Source organism: Rhagoletis pomonella, unplaced genomic scaffold, assembly GCF_013731165.1.
Source record: "Rhagoletis pomonella isolate Grant_MI unplaced genomic scaffold, Rhpom_1.0 Rhpom_scaffold_01822, whole genome shotgun sequence".
NCBI classification, from domain to species: Eukaryota; Metazoa; Arthropoda; class Insecta; order Diptera; family Tephritidae; genus Rhagoletis; species Rhagoletis pomonella.
In genome coordinates this window covers 21,535-36,274 of record NW_023460376.1, presented here as the reverse complement: position 1 = coordinate 36,274, position 14,740 = coordinate 21,535, and the positions used below count along the sequence as shown (strand labels likewise).

Below are 14,740 nucleotides of genomic sequence, written 5' to 3'. Positions count from 1 at the left end.
TATCTTGTTAGCAGCAGCGTCATGAAGTGGAAAAATTAAATAGAAATTAAATACTTAACCATGTGCAATATTTTGTTCTAGCCATGGAAAATGATGAAATATTATTTTTTTTTAATCATGAATAAAAAGGCGTAGTTTAGTTTCAAAACTTAAAATAATTTGCAACAAATCATAAACATTTTTATTCTCCCCTTGTAGAGACAAATTCAAGTTTTGCAAATAGCGATAAAACGATACCATGGAAGTATCGATACCTGTACTTGGAAGTAGCATCGAAAGAAAGTATCGATACATACTAAGTATCGGACTGAAAGTATTGATACTTATATCGATATTTGTACATACAGATGCGTGCAACTAATTAGCAACGAAATTCAAAACGATATTGCCTGCAAATTATGTTTATTTATTTATTTTTAATAATTTTCATTTAAAATATAATTCAATCTATATCAGAAACCACAAAACTACAAAACTGCATACCCCAACATTTTCTATATATTCTAATTAAAAATTTTGAAATTTTTATGACGATTTTTTTAAGTTTGATTAATTTTTTTGCAATTTGTGCAAGCTTTGCAACTTTTGCTATTGTGGTTTCTGTTATAGATTGAATTATATTTCAAATGAAAATTATTAAAAATAAATAAATAAACATAATTTGCAAGCAATATCGTTTTGAATTTCGTTGCTAATTAGTTGCACGCATCTGTATATAAGAATTGTTTTTAAAAAAACGCTATCACACATCTATGAATTTTTGTCAAAATAACTTATGTGATGATCATTTTTGATTTTAGAAGAATGGTACTTAATCTTTTTAAGAAAAACTTTAAGATTTAAAACATGTTTTACTAGGATGGTCTCCCAAAAAAAAGCAAAAGTTGCAAAGCGCGATAAGTTGCTTTGTAAAATCCCCACAGAATTTTGTTAAAAGAATTTGCTTCTTTTTTATGTACGTATTTTATTTGTTATACATAATTATTCCTTTTGTACAAAGAGAATAATTATAATTTATTTCATCCAAATTAACTAATTAATAAAAGTTATCTGTATTATAACACTGGTCAACAGCATTTTTGCAAAGTAACGATGGTATATTTCTGAAACAAGTAATAATCTTGATAATTTTTGGAGAGCAATGTTATAATGTAGTGCACGCATTCATATTAAAGCTTAGATTGTTGTAACGGGTGATTTTTTAAGAGCTTGATAACTTTTTTTTTAAAAAAAACGCATAAAATTTGCAAAATCTCATCGGTTCTTTATTTGAAACGTTAGACTGGTCCATGACATTTACTTTTTGAAGATAATTTCATTTAAATGTTGACAGCGGCTGCGTCTTAGGTGGTCCATTCGGAAAGTCCAATTTTGGGCAACTTTTTCGAGCATTTCGGCCGGAATAGCCCGAATTTCTTCGGAAATGTTGTCTTCCAAAGCTGGAATAGTTGCTGGCTTATTTCTGTAGACTTTAGACTTGACGTAGCCCCACAAAAAATAGTCTAAAGGCGTCAAATCGCATGATTTTGCTTATTTACGAAGCCATTCAACCAGAAATGAGCCTCATCGCTGAACAAAATTTGTCGATAAAAAAGCGGATTTTCTGCCAACTTTTCTAGGGCCCATTCACTGAAAATTCGACGTTGTGGCAGATCGTTCGGCTTCAGTTCTTGCACGAGCTGTATTTTATACGGTTTTACACCAAGATCTTTGCGTAAAATCTTCCATGTGGTCGAATAACACAAACCCAATTGCTGCGAACGGCGACGAATCGACATTTCACGGTCTTCAGCAACACTCTCAGAAACAGACGCAATATTCTCTTCTGTACGCACTGTATGCATTCGTGTGGTTGGTTTAATGTCCAATAAAGTAAACTGAGTGCGAAACTTGGTCACAATCGCATTAATTGTTTGCTCACTTGGTCGATTATGTAGACCATAAATCGGACGTAAAGCGCGAAACACATTTCGAACCGAACACTGATTTTGGTAATAAAATTCAATGATTTGCAAGCGTTGCTCGTTAGTAAGTCTATTCATGATGAAATTTCAAAGCATACTGAGCATCTTTCTCTTTGACACCATGTCTGAAATCCCACGTGATCTGTCAAATACTAATGCATGAAAATCCTAACCTCAAAAAAATCACCCGTTAGTATTGAAAAAAAAGTTTCTACTGCGGAAAAAACGTCAAATTAGCAGTACTCGACCCTAATTTAACTGTAATAAACGCTTTCGATCGAAAAACGAGTTACCTATGTTTTTTTCTGAGTTACGATTTCTTTTGAAATGTTCAGTGGCCCAAATTATGCAAAAAAAACTTCTTTTAAGAATGTAATTTTCATTTCGTAAAATAGTGTTTTTATACGAGTAGTATTTAGTGCCTACAAACGATGTATTTCAATGTGTATACAACATGAAAATTTTGTACAAAATTCCTTAGGCGCCGTACGCCGCCGCCGCCGCGCCGATATTTTCGTAACTCGGCGGCGGCGCGTGAGAAATGACAAAAAACGGCGGCGGCTGGGCGATTTGGAGGAAACAATTCTCAAAATCAAATTGCGCCTCTCAGAGGTGAGATAAATCAACTATTTTTTGTTTCGTGTAAAGGATTTTTATTGTAGAATAAGGGAAAATTACAAAGAAATGCGACTCTGATGTTGCACAATTACAGGACTCATGGAAAAAAAAACAAAAACAGCATGACTCGTAAATGAAATAGAACCAACGTGGAAGTATGAACTTTCAAATAAGACCAATATCAGTACAACCTGTGGGGCCATTCCAGTGTTATGCGTGTTATATTTGTTACGCTAAGGAGTTTTTGTTAATGTCATCAGATCTACACCGTTAATACGATTTTCAAAATGTATGTGCCAAATTAAAGGGCTTGACCTTTAGATGTGCAATAAGGTTTTATTTTTTTTTGAAAAGAGCTGCCACCTGTTAAAAAATTATATTCAAATTATTTAATAAGGTTAATGAATTATGTACATATTACAATATGGGTATCAATCGAAATGGCTTTGAAAATGCTTTATTTTTAAACTACATGTAAGAGGGTTGCCACCTGTTTAAAAAGTTAAAATTCAATTTCCGCGTTTAACCTTAACTGGTAGAATAATTAATAATAACACAATCAAATTGAATATAAAGTGGTATGGTCAACAAATCGTAAATTAAAATTAACTTAGCTAACAATGATAATTATATAATAAGTTCTTCATCAGAATCATTGTTAGAGATCTCTCGTCTTCTGTTTCACTTCCTTCTGCGTTAACAATCTGTCTATAAATGATACGGAAAAGAACGAATGACCACTTTATTTTTATACCTTTCATGAGCATGAAATGGTATTATAACTTTGGTCCGATGTTTGTAAGTACCAGAATAAGAAGAGATAGACCCATTAAAATGTATACTTAAATGATAAGAACGCCGAGCTGAGTCGATTTAGCCATGTCCGTCTGTCCGTCTGTCTGTCTGTCTGTCTGTCTGTCTGTCTGTCCGTCCGTCTGTTTGTATGCAATCTAGTCTCTCAGTTTTCGAGATATCCGGATGAAATTTGGTAGGATTGTTCAGATATGAGATTTTTCGTTATAACTTCTCCATTTACGCAGCTAGGAACATGAAATTTTGCAATACTTTCACCCATTATCAACAGAAAACGTATAGTGAAAATTACAAAGATCGGGTCACTATAACCTATAGCCCTCATACAACTGATTGTTTAGATATAAGATTTTTCGTTATAACTCCTCCAGCTAGCTAGGCACATGAAATTTTGCACTGTTGTCACTCATTATAAAAATAATACTTTCAGTGAAAATGGCGAAGATCGGGTCTCTATAACCTATAGCCTCCATACAACTGATTGTTCAGATATGCGATTTTTTGTTATAACTACTCTATCTATGTAGCTCGAAACATGAAATTTCGCCCTATTTTCACTCATTATCAACAGAAAGTTTACAATAAAATTAACAAAGATCGGGTCACTATAACCTGTTTATTGCCCCCATACAACTGATTGTTCAGCTATGAGGTTTTACTGTAAAACTCCTTTATTTGGACAGCCAAAACCGATAAATTTCGTAAGCTATTTTATAAATAATAATACAAAGTCTAATGAGAAAATCGTCAAAATTTATGCTGTATGAGCTTTATCTCTTATACCACTGATTGTTCAGATACCAGTCTTTGCGATATATCTCCTTGATGTAGGCAGCTAAACCCATTAAATTGTGTTACCGGTTCACGTACCGATCACACAGCAGTGAAAATCATTTAGATTGGTGCCAGATAAGGTATATCTTCCATACCTCTGATTGTTAAAGATATGGTTTTATTTGTTTTTTCTTCTTTTTTGTCCGCTCATCTTGCATATAATTGGATTTTTTCTTCTATTGAGTATGCACGATAATTTAAAAGTAAGTGAAGTTCAATTACACTATGCAACAGTCAAAATCGGGATGGGATGAAACCAACGGGAAATGTTATATCGGTCAAAAACAAGTTATACGTGTCCCGGCGTTTCGCTGGGTCACGTCTAGGAATCGAGATTTATATATATCTATCTTATAGGGGAAATTGTCACCTTTGGTGGTCTTTTTTTGACATAACTCGAGAAGCACTAGTCCGATTTTGCTCAAACAAATTTAAAAAAATTAAAAATTACAATTCCTTTTATCTGTTCATATAACGTTTTCCCAGCGAAACGCCGGGACACGTATAACTTATTTTTTACCGATATAACTTTCCCCGGTAGTTTGAACCCTTCCCGATCACTGACCCCTACCATTTGTCTCACAGTGTTATTAACGAATGACTTATGTTTCATGTTGACCATGTTATATTCAATTTGATTGTGTTATTATTAATTATTCTACCAGTTAAGGTTACAACGCTGAAATTGAATTTAACTTTTTAAACAGGTGGCAACCCTCCTACATGTATTTTAAAAATAAAGCATTTTCAAAGCCATTTCTTAAATAATTTGCATATAATTTTTTAACAGGTGGCAACTCTTTTAGAAAAAATTAAACCTTACTGCACATCTAAAGGTCAAGCCCTTTAATTTGGCACATACATTTTGAAAATCGTATTAACGGTGTAGATCTGATTTACATACATACATTAACAAAAAATCCTTAGCGTAACAAATATAACACGCATAACACTGGAATGGCCCCATAGATTGTATTTATATTGGTCTTATTTGAAAGTTGGTACTTCCACGTTGGTTCTATTTCATTTACGAGTCATGCTGTTTTTGTTTTTTTTTATTTTTTCAATCTTTTTATTTAATTCTCTTCCTTTCCATGAGTCCTGTAATTGTGCAACTTTAGAGTCGCATTTCTTTGTAATTTTCCCTTATTCTACAATAAAAATCCTTTACACAAAAAAAAAGAATCGTTGATTTATCTCATCTCTGAGAGGCGCAATTTGATTTTGAAAATTTTTTCCCCTAAATCGCCCATAGTGCGGCGGCAGCGTGGCCCGGCGGCGTATACCTCTAACACATATTAGGGACACAACAAGTTCTGACCATTTATTTCTTCGTTATTTATTTATAACTATATACCTATATATAAACCTTTTTAACATACTTTGTCAAAAATTCTCAAAATCGACGCAAGTTCCTAAATAAATGGTCAAAACTTATAAATAAATAGTATCCCTAATTATCACTACCGTATACATATGTACATATCTTTTAACAATACAAATTTTTTGATAATCTATTTCAATCCACTTAGATGCATTTAAAAAGAAAGGTCCTTTTGAGTTCGAAAATGAAATCAGGAAGGCAATTGAGCTCAGCCATCACCGCTTGCACCAAAAAATCTAAAAACATATCGGCTGGAAATGTATAATATTAGGATATTAGATTTAAGTACATATGTACGTTGGTGGCAAAAATAATAGAAACGCCTTATTTTGCTTAATTTTTGGCCACATTTCGTTTGTTTATTAATGTTTAATGTACTGTGCTTAGGGTAATGTATTAAGCTTCTAATTTGATGTAATGTACTTAGCTTCTAATTTGTTGATGAATAATTAGTTCATAAGATTTTATGAAAATAAAAGAAAAAACAAGTATTACATGTGTCATTAATGATAGATTTCTATATCGTGGGAGACAGATCGGACTAGACGAATTTTTACATCAACTGTGAGTAATCAACAATGATATGAAAACATGACAGACTTGATGTGTCATGATTGATCGGTTATTACATCAAATTTGATTGCACATTACTGACTTATATTTCTATTGATCACTCATAATTGTCGAAGATTTACATCACTGATGATTAAAATTTGAATGCCGAACTCAAAGGGAGTAAGCAGTCTAGCAATATGCCAGAACGTATATGTTAGAAGGAGATGAAGCATCACACGTACACAAAAGTTTCCATCAGATTTTTCACACTGCCCTTTAGAATTTGATAGAAACTTCGCTACAAGAATTGTGTGATGGAAATTAACACATTCTCATTTATCTTACTAACACATTTGCAAATTTTGCGTTGGTTAAAAAGAGACCATTAAATAAGGCCGTAAGTTAGAGGAAGACGGAAGATCACATGTACACAAATGTTTACATCACGTTTTTCATTTGCTCTTAAAAAGTTGATAGAGATACTTGATTTGAGATCTCCATCACCAGTGAGTATCACATGATCAATCAAATGACTATCACTGTTCTTGTAGGGTTGAAGGTATACCTATATAGCTATAGCCAGTGACTGAAATCTCTATCAGTCTTGCTACTCAAATGATTTGTCAAATGACAGTCACTGTTCTTGCAGGGTATGAACTGGCTCTTGCATGATGTGACACATGTCGCTATGTTTTATAGTTCAACATTTGCAGGCCTCTAATTCATATGGCTAGCTAAGGCAAAGAACATAGTGGCGCGGCAAAGAGAGCGACAAGACATTTTCTGATAATAGCGAAGAAAGACAAGAAACGTTAAAACATAGTGGAGCAACCGTCAGCTCAGAAAGCAACGAAAACAAATTTTTTTGCTCTTTGTCGCTTTCTTCGCTTTTCGCTTCCCTATGTGCTGCTACATTGAAAAATAAAGGTTTGTTTTTGGCGCTATTATCGCGAAAATGTCTTGTCGCTCTCTTTGTCGCGTCACTATGTTCTTTGCCTAAGAGTGAAAAGTTGCTAAGTCAATTTGTAGAAATTTTACTGGAGAGAAAAACAACCTTTCTAAACATTTCCATCAAGAATTTTGCAAAAGGTTCCGTTGCAAATTAAAAGATTTAGAATTTTTTGTGAGCTTATCAAATTTTCTGTGCCTCTTTTGGACTTAGTAATTTTGCCTTAAATTGAATAGAAATGGGAAGAAATAAAACAAGCACGTTAGTTAATCCTTTTGGAGACATTGCGTTTTTTAATTTGTCTTGCTTCCTATAGCCAAATATGAGTTTTTACAAAAAGTGCACGCAGATTAGAGGATATTTCTTTGTAGGACTTTCTTTTCGTTGGCAACTAAACTGCCAACAATTTTTAACTATTAACAATGATAATTGGATTAAAAAATAAAGGTCCGGGAATAAAATTGTCACTGAATCGGGTTTCGATACAAGTACATTCTTCCGATACCTACTCAGTACTCGGTTCAAAAGTATCGATACCAAAATTGCTTGGTATCGGACGAAAAGTATCGAGTATGTGCTCCGTGCAAGGGCTTTTCAAGACATCAAGAATACCCCTATTACATTGCTACGTCTAACACGCACTATAGTGGTAATGAGAGCAGCATCTTTACAGATGCAATGGCTCAAGGCAATCCGGTTTGGAGCGTAAATATAAAGGGGGGAGCTTGGAACGTTTATTCGATGGTAATCTCGCTTGGTATATTGTGTATACTATTTCACTGAGTAAAATTACAGATTTTTTCAAGCTATGAAATTTTTACTCTAAAAAGTTCGGCCGAGTTAGCCGAGTGCTCTGTTCGGTTTCGGCCAAACTTCAAGAAAATAGCCGAGTGTTCAGTTCGGTTTCGGCCAAAAATTCGAGTTCGGTCGGACACTAGTATAATATTTAATACAAAAAAAAGTTGTGTGAAGATCCCTCCCGTCTCATGTCGCTTTTTCTTTATATCGATGTTTGAATCCCGCCGACCACAAAAAAAAATTAATTTCGAAAATATATATTTTTTTTTTATGCAGAGAAAAAGCCTTGGCTGCAACTGGTAACAGAGGAGTTCAAATCGCTTCCGATTGGTTGCTTGCTCACGTAAATGATTCTACATTAGACGAAAGTAATCCCCGTGAATACATTTTGTATGCGTGCCCGACTGGACCTTTTCTACAACAGCTGGAAGAATTTTGGAATAAGTCGCGCATAGTGTGCGGTTGGAATGGTGCTCACAACTACGTACCACATATCACATTGGTTTCATTTTTCAAGGTAAATTATCTTTACTAGTTCTTATTATTTTAAATATTTTTGGCAGCAGCTGATTTATACTGGTTCGTCTAATTGCACAAGGAAAAAAATCTATCCCGAACCGCTCCTATTTTTTTCTTATGCAATAATATTTTTTTTCTCTTTGACAATGATGATTCAAGTCGTTTTGTTTTTGTATCATTTGTAGGCATTGAACCAATGATAACAAACAACATGCTTTGTTGTAAACCAAAATATTAACTGTATTTGTCAATGTTTTTGTGGCTTATTAACATTTTATATTTAATATTAACATTTACTTTTAAAAAAGACCCAAGGCGAATTCATACAAGGTGATAGCGGCAACACAAAACAAAAAACTACACTAACAAATTATACCTGCGATGACAATCAGAATAAAAACAAATGTACAACCAAAACATCATTTTGAAAATCAGCACAATTCGTCTTGAAATCAGCAGCTCCGGTACCACCACCTTGTATGAATTGGCCATGAAAACGACCCTGTCAGCAATTAGAAGATAATTGTGTCGCCTATCGCCACGACACAAAAAAAACAAAACACTTCTATCTTCTTAACAGGTTCTCGAACGATTTCTACTGTTTTTGAAGTTTTGAAGATTAACAAAATAAATTTCGAAAATTCGTTCAAGTACAATATTATTTTTATCAAAGCGAATTCAAACAAGGCAGCGGCAGCACAAAAATAAAAAACTACACTAACAAATTATACGCACGATGTCAATCAGAACAAAAAAATTTGTCATCAAAATCATCTGCTCCAGTAGCACCACCTAGTAGAATTGGCCTTGATTCTTATTTTTTCAATTTAATAGGTATTTTCAATTAATGTGCAAATAATAAAAATACGCTCTTGTTTATACCAACACATAAAGCGCTTTGACCCAGTTGGCTGTGATTCAAAACGGAAGCATAAACCAAACTTCCATTCAAGATAGTGTCTCATTTGACGCGAAGTGAAAAAAGGCTGATTTTCTTTATACATCACCTTTTAAGGCCTGTATGCAGCTGTCAAGAAAAGCAAAAACTCCATATAGAATGACGTACAAGAAATGGCTAAGAAATTTTCTTGAGTCAAATTTCCTTAAGGCAGTACGCAGTTCTTAAGAAATTTACCACTCTTTCTACTATGGTTTTCTAAAGTTTTTTGTGAAAAAAGAGCACAAGGCAACCCAGGTTTGCAACGGAAACATATGCCCGTTCCATTATTTCTTGATGAAAGAGTGAGGCGACAGGCTGTGAGGTATCAAAAATGTCAAAATTCCTTGAACACACACGCGAAATAATGGCAATTTTTTCTTGGCCGTTTTCTTGAGAGCTGCATACAGGGCTTAAAATTTGAATTATTATTATAACAAATTTGAATTCTTGTTCGCTTCCATTTCGGTCCCACTTGCAAATTAATTATTTAAGAAATATCGCATAAAAATAACAACTTTTGTTTACTTTTGAATACGTTTTCAGCGAGTGCGCTATAACCATACAGGTATAAATGCTGGAAAGAAATATGTGTTGAGTCAAATCATTTTTTTGTTCATGCGGTTCTTGAGTAGGTATAAACAAGGTAATTATTTTTATCAAGGCGAATTCAAACAAGCCAGCGGCAGCACAAAAATAAAAAAAACTTCGCTAACAAATTATACGCACGATGAACAAAAAAAAGTTACAACAAACATAATTTTGACAATCAGCAAAATCATCTGCTCCAGTAGCACCACTTATATAGCAGAATTGTCCTTGATTTTTATTTTTTCAATTTGTTAGATTTTTTGAATTAATGGTCAAATAATGAAAATACGCTCTTTTGCTATATATTTTCAGAACTGCTAAATAAAATGTTTAGCTGAAATTTCGTAGAAAATGGGTGCATTTGAACTTGTAATCTGTTTCGAAAAGAGAATGATGAAAATGGTGTAAGAATGTGATTGCAAGCTAGAATGCATCCCAAATTTCCCATTATGCGCTATCCAATACATATGTATGTATATTAGCGTTGCAAATGTCACGTATTTGCCGGACGTCCCGTATTTTGCATTAAATTTGAAATGTTCCGCCGGGACAAGATTTTTCCCGAATTTTCGACAATTTCATTATTCATTTCAACCTGTAAACTTCTACTCAACATTGTCATGCTTTAAAGCGGTTATTGTTAGTAGGTTATTAGCAGGGAACGGATTTTTAGGGCCTAAAAACTAAACTAATAGAAAAAGGCAAAATAAAATAAAGAAATAGGCTAGAAAAGGCAAAATAAAATAGGGAAATAGGCGGGAAAGGCACTAGAAATCGCAAAAAAGGCAAAAGAAGGCTCTAAAAAAGGCAAGGCCCGAAAAATATAGTGGTCGAAATAATTATAGCCGCCCCACATTTGGACAAGTTTTAACATATTATTTTTGTTGTTATTTAATTTTGGTTATTTTTTTATAAAAATATAGTACATTCTTTAATAAAACTCGTGTAAATCCCAGTTTCAAACTTTGTGCAGTATTTAAAAAAAAAAATCAACAAACTTTCGTAAAAATTTCTAACCTTTTTAATTAGATTTCCTAGAAAAATTCTGACAACAACAAACAACAAAATCTAAAAAATCAGCCGTAATTTTTAGCCATTTGAAACTTGTACTTTGTTCTACTATAATTCAATGGACTACAAAACTGCATACTCAGAGTCTTTCTAGGAAATTTGATTAAAAAGGTTCAACATGTTTTGACTATTTTTCTTTTGTTTGTTTGAGGTTTATTAATTTTTTACAAAAGTATAGTTCATTGTCTAAAAGGCCATATAATCCCAGTTTCAAACTTTGTGCAAAAATTAAAAAAATTGTGCAACGTTTCACATAAATTGCAAACTTTTCATTTAGAATCTCCAGGAAAAAACTTTTAAATTTTAGTACATGTAATAAAGTGGAAATTTTAAGTTACTAAAAACAGCCTTGACAATGCAAAGCAGTTCCTTCCTTATAAAGATTTTTTGCGAACCTACTTTGAGAGATTTCTCCAACGTTGCGGAGTGCTGCCAGCTTTTTTTTTACTACAATACGATTTAGTGAACAAAGGTTGTGCGTTCTACAAACTGCTATTTGGGTTTTGCCTATTCTCAAGTAAATGTAAACAACGCCTCAGAGACTTTAAATGCACTGAAATTCACTAATACTTCCAATATTTATTAATTCTTTTTATAAATCATATATTTTGCATTTTAAGGATATTGAAACACGTTTACTATCGAAAAATTGAATATTAAGAAGATTTACTCTTTGACAGTCTATTTTTATTTTATCCTCCCATTCGGCTTTGTTTGCTTTTAAAACTGTTAAAATGTTTAAATCCTATCGCCGCTGGGAACGCGAAATCTTGTAATCATTCATTCTTGTTATCATACTGTGTTTAGTGTTGCTCCCAAAAATTAAACTACTTCAAAACGCAAATATGTGGTAGCCTTCAGAGCTTGTATGGTAGTTGCTCAAAAAAGTGGTAGTTAGTTCTACCACAATGTGGTATAAGTCCGATCACTGATAGCAACACTTTTTTGCCTTTTAAAGCTTGTAGCAACAGCAAATTTTTCTAAACTGGTTGCTTAGACTGACTGTGTAAGCAAAAACAAACAGCTCTATAAGCTGAAGCAAATGAGATCATTTTTCTTTTTCGCTTTTGCTGTCTGCTTTTGCTAATTTATTTGTGTTAGTCGTAGTTAAGCAACTGCGAATGCATTGAAAATAGTCAAGCAATTTCAAACCCTGACCAGAAGCAGCAACAAAATACACGCAAATGTTGTTTTTGCCTATGCCTTGATCGTTACAGTTCAGAACTTTTCTTTCATGTGCTTGTTGGTGTTTTTTTCTCTCTTGGAGGGCAACTGAGAAAAGTTCTGAACGCTTTTTAGTTGTGAACTCAACTTCAACTTTAGTTCAGAACTGGAACGATGAATCCGCTTTAAGATGTCATGATTGACACAACTTAAAAATCTATTCTAAACTTAAAACTTTATTTTAACAAGAATGAGTTTTAATTTACGACTATGAATAGGGGCCTTTGAGTTTATAAGTTCGTAGCAAATCGGTTCAGTGATCGCCTCTTCATAGATTTCACGAAAATTAAACTACGATAGGTTCGGCGATAGTGCAGATGACTACACTTCTGGTTAAAAATAGCGGGTACCTTACCAGTCAGAGAACCAAAAATTAAAAACACCGCATATAAATTGGCAGACTCTAAGCAATTGAGCTTTAAACTTTCGTTCTCGTATGTAAAATACAGTAAAGAGCGTTTACTATTTCTTGAATTACACCGGGGGAAAAAAGTATCTTAATTTAATTTAAACATTTTTTTCCAAAAAAATCTGAAGACACTGTATCAGGGGTCGGCAACCTGCGGTTCGTTCGGTGTGAAGTTGCGACTCTTCAGTTCCATACGCAAAAATTAGTTTTACTATCGAAACTCTCAAAAACGTGCTATCGATCCTCGAATGAGTGCCATGTGAGTGAATGAAGCTTTATACACGTTCTGAAAAATACTCGCAAATAAATACGGATGCTGCACAAAAGTTGAAGGTATCGAAAATTCTGTCCAAAAATAGCGTCCTTTCTCTTCTAGAATTTTTGAATTTTGATTTATAATGATGTACACATTTTCTTTTCTTGTGAACCTTTCCATCATCAGTGACAATAATCTGACCGGTCAAATGATAGTCACTGAAAAAAAATTCTTATTCTACCAGCATTGTCAATCATATGACAGGTAAAATGATTGTCACTTTTCTATCCGACTCGACTGGCATATACATTTTTGCATATGGGTTAGTTTTACTTGTGAATGTGTTGGAGTTTTAGTCATTCGCGTCTTAGAGGGATTTTAGTAAGGCATTTTTTTCCTCAAAAACTTTGCTCAAATTTTTGTATACAATTTTTGTATATGAGATGTAATGCGAATGCGCTGCCGCTTCTAACATGCACTTTATTGTATTGAAATTGAATGAGCTATAAAACTGCAGGTGAAAAAAAAATTGTATGCTGGTACTTAGCGGATAAGTCGACACCAAATCGACTATTCTACGACTAAATACTCGTACGACTCTGAATATTCGCAACGTTTTTTATAAATAAGTGAAGAAGTTCAGGGCGTCGTTTAAAATATTTAAAATCAGTTTCGTCCATTACCGAACGACATAAATAGTTCAATTTTGTAGTTAATTTTAGTTAGAGCAAATATATATAACTATTTAATTATTTGAATTTTTAATAACTATTCTCGTTGCTTTCTTTTTGTGTTTAAAGGCTCCGGATGAGAGTTCACTGCAATTATCCAAAGCTCTAAAACAGGTTGTTGACATGAGTGGGGCCCTTCTAGATCGACCCCTAAAGTTGGAGCCTTATATGAGTCAGAATTTTATGGGTTTCTTTGTAGCGGAAGAGGACGCCAACTATTTAAAACGACTATCCCTGCAATACGTTAAGGAGGTGTCCAATTCAAGTATGACACTGTTCTTGTAAATGATTTTTGGTAATTTTTGTACATATATCATGTAAAGAATGCTAACTTTTCTTGTGTAAAAATATTTGAACCAGATGGTGTGGTGCATATACATATGTATATTTTTTGGTAAATGTAATGGACAATTTTTGGTGCTCTTTTCTACCCTTTTTTTAAATGCTTTCACTGGAATATGATATGTAACGCTTGAATTTTAAACAAATTCTATGATGTCTTTATGGCCGATGAAATAATTTGTTAACAGTCATAAGCGACACGTATGAGCAGCTCGATGCAATAGTCGCTTGCTTCCCATGGTGCGGTGCTGTTTCATCCGGTACACGTTGTATACCTCGTAGTAGTCGATGTAAGAAGAATAACATTTATTTTAGAATACAATTTGAATAGTTTCTTTATCCCACTTTGCATGCTGTTAAGATGATATAGATATACATATGAGCCGTTTATTTTGAAAGTGGCATGAGTCGCCTTTTCAAAAAAATTTATTAATGATAACACCAATTAGAATTTAACGGTATCTGCAAATTAAAAAAAAAATCATAGAAATGTTTAGAGCTTCTGAGGTTCTGTTCGAGAGAAGTTTTACTAATCAACGGAATAACGAAAATGTTTATTTTGAAAGTGGCATGTCACTCAAAAAAATCAAGTTAATGATAACATGAATTACACCGAGCAAAAGTCAATTTTGCACACAAAAAATTATACTCCAAAACAAGGAGCAAAATATAGTAGTTTCTTTCTCTGGAGTTAGAATTTTTTTAAGGACTTTGAAAACTGAGAGGTTTGATTAGTTGCAAAAAT

At 33.4% G+C, this 14,740-nt stretch overlaps 1 protein-coding gene across 1 annotated transcript in view; it reads left to right on the top strand.

Annotated features, from left to right (window-relative positions):
- Positions 1-8,191: 8,191 nt before the first annotated feature.
- The window catches only part of LOC118752760 (protein UBASH3A homolog), a gene marked incomplete at both ends in the record, with an annotated part of 28,079 nt that continues 21,530 nt past the window's right edge, over positions 8,192-14,740 (top strand). Inside the window, 3 exon segments of the mRNA XM_036487631.1 lie at positions 8,192-8,432; positions 13,723-13,918; positions 14,184-14,285. Coding sequence (XP_036343524.1) covers positions 8,192-8,432; positions 13,723-13,918; positions 14,184-14,285 — 539 coding nt within the window.